The sequence below is a fragment of the Copadichromis virginalis genome, linkage group LG2 (genome assembly GCF_057382275.1).
Source record: "Copadichromis virginalis isolate Kocher_CV1m ecotype Utaka linkage group LG2, C_Virginalis_male_GT1.1, whole genome shotgun sequence".
NCBI classification, from domain to species: domain Eukaryota; kingdom Metazoa; phylum Chordata; class Actinopteri; order Cichliformes; family Cichlidae; genus Copadichromis; species Copadichromis virginalis.
Genome location: NC_140619.1, coordinates 14,322,764 through 14,333,099, shown reverse-complemented (window position 1 = coordinate 14,333,099; position 10,336 = coordinate 14,322,764). Strand labels below are relative to the sequence as shown.

The 10,336-nt window shown below is 44.4% G+C and overlaps 1 protein-coding gene across 1 annotated transcript in view; it reads right to left on the bottom strand.

Annotated features, from left to right (window-relative positions):
* Positions 1-4,665: 4,665 nt before the first annotated feature.
* Positions 4,666-10,336, bottom strand: part of mtnr1al (melatonin receptor type 1A like) — a 46,958-nt gene continuing 41,287 nt past the window's right edge. Inside the window, exon 2 of the mRNA XM_085471812.1 lies at positions 4,666-9,322. Within this exon, the coding sequence (XP_085327938.1) occupies positions 8,553-9,322 (770 nt within the window). The 3' untranslated portion in view covers positions 4,666-8,552. The remainder of the gene's footprint in view (positions 9,323-10,336) is intronic.

Below are 10,336 nucleotides of genomic sequence, written 5' to 3'. Positions count from 1 at the left end.
TGCGCCACAGAAGCAGTCCGAGTAATCCTTCCACCGCCTAATTGACACAAATGAGAGGGAGAGGGGAGGGTCCGCTGGTGCTCGTTTTCCCTGTGAAGCTTGGCCAGAGATGGAATTAAATTAACTGGACTGGGATATTTAGCATGAGCTGCTTCACCCTGCATTTAGCTTGGCGTGTAGACTGTTCGTGGTCATGAACGCGCTCACGTTCCTCCAATGAGTCCACGGCACAGGTTTCTGTTGGGCATGTTTCCTGCCATCAAAGCTACCATGGATGGACATGACTGTGCTTAAAGGGGGTCCTGATCCATTATTTTAAGTAAGGCTAATCAGACTATCTGTCGATGTTCTTGTTTTTGTGCTACTTGTTGTATAAAAATGAAAAAAGGCATTTTTATTTTAGGAATTATCGGAGTATCTTCATTGGCCAATAAGTTGTTAATCACATGTGAACTGGTGTAATCTCAGTTTGAATTACCCTCTGCTCGTCACACCAACATGGCGACAACAAACCTCAGCTCAGATATTCATGACATCAATTTGACGCTGCAAGATAAAAAGATAAAAACTTCATTTTCAGTGACCTAAAACATGGTTTACACCTGGACAAAAGGCCAAACAGAAAAGTCTCTAATTACTAAAATCCCTGAAGAAAATGCCTTTTTCATATGCACCATGTCATCATTGGAAACACGTTTTCCTCTTGGGGCCGTCCGAGGGCTGCGCCACAGCTTCGGTGGACGACATTTCACTTCATCAGCGCTCTGGTTAAAGGCATGAACCCCATATAGGAAATGTAATACTCACTTTATAAGTTTCAGGACTTTCTCTAGTAATTAGTGCCTGAATGACTGCAACCATCCATAAAAATACTATGTAATAGAAATACTAACATTTCCATGCTAACCACTGTCACCAGACTTCACTCTATGGAGCAGAAACTGGACATGTCTGGCTTTAAGGTTCTTACTGGTCAGCAGATTTGTATTGATCCTGAAAAGGAGCCACAATGGAGCCAATTAGCAGCCGGACTGAATGAAAAAACACAATTAGGTGACTTTCTGCCACCAGTTCAGCCCAAAGGGACCACGTTCCTTATTTCCTTTTGCAAACAGCTGGTAATTAAAAGCCACAACTGCTGACACAGCAACTTTCACCTCCCACTGCTTCACTTCGATTTGCAGAACTTGTCTTGTGTTTGTGTGCAGCAGTAAAGCTTAAAGCTGAACCTCACCTAAGTGGCATGCAGACACTAACATGCAGTGTTGGTAAAACTCACAGCTTTTCTTCAACACTCTGGAGACTAAAGATATGCTTGTTTAACCAGAGTGTTTGAATGATCACAGGTAAGATGGCAGTCTGAGCCACCACTCTGTGTCAACATGTGTTATTAACACGAGGTAGAGATGTCTGTCTTCTTTCCCCTCACTTTCAGATACTGTTCTGTGTAGATAGTTTTTAGACCTCACACTTTGGTCCAGTTTTGTAAGATTTTTAAGGACACATTGCACCATGCTGAGATGTGCCAAAGTTTCAGCCAACAGCCATTTGGTAATCACCTTGTTGGGCAAAAATACTATTCATGTCAAATTATGTTGGCTTTGGTATTTTTCATAGATTCATCTAGAGAACCGGGGACAAACAATTTAAAGTACAGTTTATTATTCAAAATAAAAACAAGATATTGTACATATACATTTATTACTGTGTAATTATATCTTTATTAATGCATACTCATAAAGCTGCTATGTTTCCCCACCATATTTAAATATGATGGTCAGTGAGGACTTCTGCCTTTGCACTAATGGTCTTTCACAGATCAGCCACATACTTGAAACACCAAAGGTGGAGGAGAATAACTGCAAGCGGCCATTTGCCCTGGAGGGACATTTAAAGTCATGTCTGCAGCTTCAGACTCAAGATGTGAACGATCATCTTTGTGTTTTAATATCTGACAAGGGCTCATCCCCCTTTTCAGATATTATGTGATCTCTCAAATGAGAGATCACATCTTTCCTTCATCCTGGGGCATAACTGGTTTCCTAAACCTGACCGAACTCTCCTGGTGTGAATGCTTGGGGGGGGGGGGGGGGGGGGGGGGGTTGTTGTTTTTTTTCTCGTTTGGCTCTTGGCGAAGGCGGTTGCACTTTTCTCCTCTCCTCCTCTCCCTTATCTTCCCTGCTTAGCCTCTTATTTCCTTGTCTAGTCTCGTGTTTTTTGTATTACTTTTCCCTGGAACACTCTCTCACAGTCTGTTCTCTAAAACCTAAAAGAGAATTATGGATTTGATCAACTGGTACCTGAATGCTATTGACACCCTTTTCTTAACAAGAAGTCTTGGCTCGGGTGAGCCTGAGTGTCTGGGTGGCACTTTCCCTGCCGGATACACGATGGACGGGTGGCAGAAATGGAGAATCGTGTGCCTGCTGTTCAAACCCCCACAAGGCTGCCCGCTGGGATTGAAACAATGGCACGAGGCGTGACTTCTCAGAATGGGTTCATTGAGTGCAGCATGGATAAGATCTTGGAGAAGCTTACGGCTGCTGTGAATACTCAGAATAAGACCTCTGAGCGCAAATTGGATCACATCTTGGAGAAGTTCACTGCGGTCGTGAGTTCTCCGAATCTGCTCTTTGAGCACAAGAATGACAAGACCACGGAGCGTAAGTTTGATAACATCATGGAGAAGCTCGCGGCTCTCCAACGGGAGATTGAGAGTCCAGTGTTGGACTGTTAAGAACAGGTTTGAAATTCTCATGAGTTGTTCGCACTAAAGAAAACCACCATCATAATGCGGCTATCCCTTCGGCGCCAGCTATGGGCTCAAGGCTGGAGCTGAACAAAAACACCCTGATAACGACTGTGTTTAGACTGTTCTTCATGTCCTCAACAGCTCACCTGAGTATGACTGTGATCGGTCAGAGCTCTGACTCATACACTGGTGTGCTTGACTCCTTTCACAGAGTTTTACAGAGTAAATACAGGCAGTGGCTCCACAGCTGAGGTGAACAGCTGACTGACAGCCAGATTAAGCACTCTGGTCTGATGACATTGAGTGACTGTCCCAATGGTGCCATGTTGACGTCCACCTCTGGCTGAGTTCTTCCTCCCACAGTCCACAAACATGCTCATTGTCTGTAGGCGTGAGTGTGATAGCTGTCTGTCTCTGTGACAGGTTGGTACCTGTCCAGGTATAGCTGCCTCTTGCCCTGTGACAGCTAACATGGGCTCCAGCCTAACCTTGACCCTGAAGTGTGTAAGTGTAAGGAGATGCCTGGATGGATAAATTATGGAGGAATCACTGCCGTGTTTGTAATAAATAGATCTAAGAAATATTTCCTGTACAGGATGCGTTGTTTACAGGGTCACGTGTTCTCTGTGTGAGCTCAAGCCGCCGGTCATACATGAGACCTTGATGAGAATCAGGTCCTCGTTACCCAGCCGTCATTCTGTTTCTGATTTATTCAAACCCAGTAAAACTGAACTTGGGCAACATGGCTGTCAGCGAGGTCAGTTTTGATTCAGGGTGTGTGCTGGCATGCAAGGATCCTTCAGCTGCTCGCTGTTCATCAGCAGGCGCCTCTCCTGAGTCCAATAATGATCTAACCTTGTGAAGCTGAGGAGCACTTTCTGCATCGGGGGGTCAGTGCATTAAAATTTAGATCACAGCCGACGGCATCGTGAGAACTTGAATGCTCTATGAGGTAACATGAGAGCTTCGTTAGCCGGCTGAAGCAGGGATGGGGAGAGGGGTCTGATGAAACACGTCATCTCTGTTGTTGGAAACTCGAGTTTCGCTCACATTGCATCAGCTCCAGCTGTGCTCCAGGTGTTTTCAGGTTCTCAGTTTGCTGTGCTTCAGATTTGAATCTAACAGGTGTGGCTGCTGTTTTCGACTCACCTGTGCTGCCGGCATTTATTTCCACTCACACCTCACCCTGTTACTTCCTCCTGCTTATCTCACTTCCTTTTATCTCTCCATCTTCTCTTTGATTTCTTTCCTTCACCTGTCCTCCTGGCGGGGAGGTGATGGCTGATTGCCATCGTTGCTCACGGCGACAGCTCCTCCAAACTGACAGGTCACCCTTCTGATCTTCCTGTTGCCACAGCAACAGACTTGAGATTACACAGGGTGATGTGGTGATGGGCCGCGTGTTGAAGTGCAGAGAGACAGATAGCTGTCAGTGTGGCTCGACTGAAATCACACAAAGAAATGTGGAGGGAAGTGTTTCCTTTTGGTCTGTCACCACAGCAACAGCAACTTTTTAACTGCTGATGAGCGCTCAGTAACCTGTATGTATTTGACCGGCATCAGCTTTTAAATATTGACCGGTATTTTAAAGCAATTAAAGTTTGGAACCAGCAGATGGATCTGAGGTTGTTCAGACTGCGATCAGTTACTGGCACCAACTCATCGATCAATCACAGAGGTTGTTACCAACTCGATAACTTAGCTATGAGTTATCAGTTGAGATATGATGTGTTCATTTGAAAGAGGCAGAACTTGTAATCAGTCACAAATGTGGACAGGTGTACCAGCAGGAGAGAGAGATTGACTTTATAAGAGAAGAAGAAATAATAAAATGAGTGCGGTGGCTGCAGACAGAGCAGCAGCATGTGAGGAAACCAGAGTTAAACCTTCATGAACATAACGATAGACCGGATCAGTGTCTCTGTGAGCGTGCTGTTTCTGTGTGAAATAAAGCGAGGAGGCCAGCGGCTCACACTGAAAGTTCTTTTATTAAGACATGGATTTCAGGTGTTGCTTGGTTTCTTTTGTTTCATCGACATTACAAACATTCAGAGGAAACATTCTCCACGGCAATGTGCAAAACAGCGTGAGAAAGGAAAACCAGAACATTGTCATTCAGAGCAACCGGCTGCCGCTCGGCCTTCACATCCATTCTGTTTGTTTAAAACTGATCCAAACACACAAACAACAGCAAGCTTCATTGATTTTTAGCACAAAAAAATAAGAGAAATACGTCTTTAGATGTACACAGCTGCAGGTAATTCAGGTAAAAAAAAAAAAGAAAGCCAATAACTGTGCTTCTTTAAACCCTCAGTGGGCCAATTAAACCTGCCGCTGTCCTCATCGAGCTGCGCTATCTTCCAAACATGAGTATTGATGAATTCCACTTTATTCGTTTATGTCATCTGTGCTTCTTTCTTTTATTCACAGTCGTGTTGGAGTCTGTAACTGCAGATTCCTCAGATCCCAATCCGATCCAGCATCGATCCACGGGTGTCCTGCCAACAGCCAGCTGGTTGTCATTAGAAGGAATTTAGGTTTTTACATTAGCTTCACCTCTCAGACTCACTGTAAGTGTCTGTGGAAGCTGGTTAGATTAGTCCAGCTTCATCTGAGAGTAACTGCTTCCCGTCATATTACTATTTATTATCTTAGATTTATCTTTGGAGGTTGATAAAGTAAATAAAACTTGCAACGTAGAGGCAGCAGAGATATGATAAATCCCACAGGTCCCAGATCTGCACCAAGGATGGGGAGGATGGCTTCTTTTTACGTGGTGTCAAAAAGAACAAGACGTTGTTATGTTAAACTAGTCTAAACTCCTGTTGGTCTTCAATTAATGTACTTAATTCTTGGTCAATTTATTTTCTCTGTTTCTTGGACAGATGTGAAGACTCACAGCAGCTCATTGAAGATTTCCTGTGAGTTCAGATTATTTGTCAGATGCCCTTGTTTTACCTGTATATTACCTGCCTGCGCTTACAAGACGTGAACACAGGAACATTTGGCTTTAAACTTCAGACCTTGACTGACTTTGAACCGGCAACATCTTGGCACAAAAAACAAACAAAACACACACAAACACGCTGTCCCTCCAACAGCTGTCCCTGGTGCCATCGAAGGGTCCTCAGTGGACCCATAAACTGGTCCCAAAACATGCACGCACGCACGCACGCACGCACGCACACACACACACACACACACACACACACACAGTGAGCTTATTAAAATAGGACCAAAGCACAGGCAGATTATCACAGCTTATTAATACATATGCAACATTCATCTTCAGCTCCCCAGCAGTATGAAGCACAGTGACATGTTCAGAATACCGTTACCATGATTTAATCACTCGTGCCTGTTTCTCTGATGCTTGGCTTGTGTTCAGACTCGGTGTGTACAGCAGACGCACTCATGCGACTGTGAGGGAACACTGATAGTCTCAGGTTGCTGAGCTCAGACTGGCTTTGGTCATGTGGGAGGACACAGCGGTACACAGACACTGTGTTTTCATCCTTTTGTCTCCGTCTGTGTTTGCAGAGGGTTGCACACGGACACACCGTGCAGGCAGTGCAGAGAGGCTGTGGCACACCTGTGCCGCTCATTCTCAGGAAGAGGAAGGTGATGATGCAATGAAGGGAGACAGTCTCAGAGTCAGCCTCTCTGGAGCATATTGTACCCCCTGCCCCTCTTCATATTCATCACACTGTCCGGTCAAACTAAATGTTTGAGTCCTGAAAGCATCATTGCAAAGTTACACTTAACAGCAGAAGGACAGCGAAAGAACATTTTACTGCTTTAAATTAAAAGTGGATTTTGATTAATGACACTTTTAACTTTCAGGCCTCACAAAGTCAAAAAAGCTTGTAGCCTCCTAAGTGCCCTGGCAGCAGGTCTGGGGATGTTTTGCACTCTTGCACATGTTTGTTTCACCATTTTCTGACACGTGTTTTTTGCAGGAATCTGGGCACTAAGACTGTGGATGCACGACTCACACAGGTGGATGTGGTGAGGTGTGGCACTTCTCAGACTCCACCTTGCACTGAGTTTTTTGTTGGGATCTCAGAGCTTTAAGCGTGTGTGGTCATCCATGCGTCATCTCCCAGCTTTTGGCCCGACAACTAGAACTGGAAGTCAGAGTAATTATTACTGTATCAGTATAAAAGCACAGCATAGTGTTTCCCCCACAAAGACTTTAATGGGTTACTAACAACCCCACGAATACACGGGGTACTTTATTTTAGTATTTTTTATTTGCATTTTTAAAGTATTGTTGTTCACTGCCTTGAACTGCAGCTGTCCATGGTAGTCTTTCTTCTTCTCTGTGAGATGTAGAGTCAGAAAATGCCGCAGGTGGAGAAGTGAGCTGCTAAGCTGAGCAGAACCAGGACTGCCAGCTGCAGTCGAAGGCAGTGGAGCCAAGGTTCGGGGCTTGAGACAAACGCACAGGTAGCTGCTTATAATGCTCCTTTCTAAAAGGACTTGGTGATTAAACCATTTGCAGGTGACCTGAGCACCTTCTAAGTGGTAAAAATTTGCATACACATGATTCCATTGATGTCATGACGGCCACCAGCTGAGTGCAGGGAACTCTGTGATGCAGGAAAACGAAACGAAACCCAAACCATGGCTGCTAGAAGTGATGGATTTTGTAAGTGATGCTGTTAATGTTTTATGATGAGCTACTTGAAAAAGTGTTCCTGTCTTTTAACTTGAACAGCAACTTTTCAGACTTCATGTAAATTTTGGGGCTCGTTATTAGAGCTGAATGACAATGAAGTCACTAAACAGCTGTTTTTATTGGATTACATTACACAACAGCTGGTTGGTAAAAACAGGTGAACTCTGCAACATTTCTATCACTCTGCAGTCATAGACGCATGGACACCTTAGTTAAGACTAGGTTTAAGTTGGGCTGGTCTTAACAAATATCAAGTTTTAGTTAGGACCAGTCTTGCAGCAACCAGACCCATATCATGGAGTACTTTTATGCTTCATACTGGGACTCTTAGTCCAAAGCTGAAGTCACTGGACAAGTCGTCCATCGTCCCCCTCTGTCCTCAGTGAGAGTTTGCTACCTTCTTACATAGATTAGTTATATTACAAGTAAAATATCCCAATCATTGTTGTGCACACACAGAGTCTCTCGCAGCCTTAATGTTCAAAAATGTGTCCCACCTTAAATGATTTTGCAATTTTAAAAGTATATAATGCATCTTCATTCTCCTCAAAGCCGATTTGTCATCTTCGTCGTTATCTTCGTACTTCGTAGGAACAGGAACAGCGTCGACGTCTTTTAAAAAAAATCACAGTGTCAGAGCTCTGCCTTGAATCTAATTCACAGAGGATGCTATTCAACTCAGTGACCCCACATTTAACTTAATTATGTTGCTAATTAAACACAATGAATTATGCTCTCATCTGAACATTAAGTCACGACTTCATTACCCAAGAAAGTCAGGATGAAACACATTCCCCAGTTAGGAGTGCTTCCCAAGTTCTGGCCTCTCCCTTGCTCTCTGCATTCTTAGTCTCCTTGTTTCCCTGAAGGCATCACTGATAACTCTCAGTGTGGCAACATTTATTTCACTTTGTCTGCTCTTCATCTCTCCTCCTGCAGCTATTAAAGCGCTCCTATTTTTCTCTCCCACTCAGTGCTCTTGTTGTTCTCCTTCCACTGTACCTTTATTTGCTTTCTTTCCATTTCATCAGTCCTGTTTTATTTTCCTGTCAGGGTAAAGTTCTTTCTATCTTTCATGTCATTAAAGATAAAAATCTCTGCATTTCCAAGTATTCCATCTCAGCAGTGGAACTTGAAGATGATGAGGACGATTCTCTTGTACTCCTTCCTGAAGTTATGGTTCAGGACACCGTAGACGACGGCATTGAGGCAGCTGTTAAAATACGCCATGAAGTAGCTGGCTGTGAACAGCCACTCTGGGATGGCACGGCCCAGCGTGGAGTCCACTGCCACCGCCAGGCCAATCAGGTTCAGCGGCGCCCAGCAAACAGCAAAGAGCACGAACACCACAAACATAGTGAGGAAGTTGCGGAGGTCGTGTGGCTTGATTTTAGGTCTCGAGTCTGGCTTGACCCGCCGCCTCACCTGGATGACCAGAATCCAGATACGCAGGTAGCAGTAGCTGACAATGCCAATGGGCAAGATGAAGTGCACCACCACCACGGCGATGGTGTACAGTGAACTGACGGACTGGGCGAAGGTGCAGGAGTAAACCCGCGGGTCGTACTGCAGCGACTCCACAAACCAGTTGGGGACGATGGCGAGGATGGTGAGCGCCCAGACGAGCACGACGTAGCACATGGTGTTGCTGTTGGAGAAGAGTTTGTCATACTTGAGGCTGTGGCAGATGTAGCAGTAGCGGTTGATGGCGATGCCCGTGATGTTAAAGATGGAGCCAATTACGCTGAGGCCCATGAGGAAGCCACTGATCTGACAGTGGATGTAGCCGGCAATCCAACCGTCGTTGAAAATGGCAGTGAGCACCAGCGGGTAGGGATAGATAGCAACCACCAAGTCAGCGAAGGCCAGGCTCACAACAAAGGCGTTTCCTGTAGAGCAAGAGGAGGATGACAAGCTGTCAGTATAAAATAAGTTAATCCAAAAATCTTTCAGGCAGGTCGTCAGCTAGATAAGTCAGATCGACGCATTCTCACTGCCAACTCATCACATGCTGATACCTGTAGGACTCGTCATCATATTTTACCGTTCATCACACTTGTGGACACACCTTAGTGTTACTTTTCAGACGCGGTGGCAGACACACACGTGGAATCACACAAGCATTTGAGTCTGGTCTGGGCATTACATTAGTAAGAAGTACTTAGACTGAGTTTGGGCTATACTAAGAGATTTACTACAAAGATTGAAACACGGGGTACTGCACTGCAGTGGTTTGAATCATATCATAGGACTGCTTTCTTCCATTTTCGCAGTATCTCTAAAATTAGAAATATCCTGTCTAAGAGTGACGCTGACAAACTAGTTAATGCATTTATTGATTCTAGGCTGGACTACTGTAATTCATTATTATCAGGATGTCCTAAAAACTCCCTGAAAAGCCTTCAGTTAATACAAAATGCTGCAGCGAGAGTACCGGCAGGGACTAGAAAGAATATTTATCCTATATTGGCTTCCCTTCATTGGCTCCCTGTTAAATCCAGAATTTAAAATCCTGCTCCTCACATACAAGGTCTTATATAATTAGGCCCCATCTTATCTTAATGACCTTATAGTACCATATCACCCCATTAGAGCACTTCGCTCTCAGACTGCAAGTAGTCGTTGGAGTTTTCTTTGTATTAAAGTAAAACAAAGTTCATCCATCTACCACAAACTTCTCCAACATTTCCTTTGTTGCCCTGTGACAGTGATGATCCAGTGGTGTCTTTTCGACATGTTGTAGGGTTTCAGACCACTCTACTTTCTAGGCTGTGAAATAACTCCACTGTGTAAAAGACACGGGGGAATATCAGTTATGTACAAAATGTCCAATGGCAGTGGTGCACTACCTTATAGTACTAGTGCGACACTTGTCATTATTCATTTTCAAAGTTGTTTTAGGG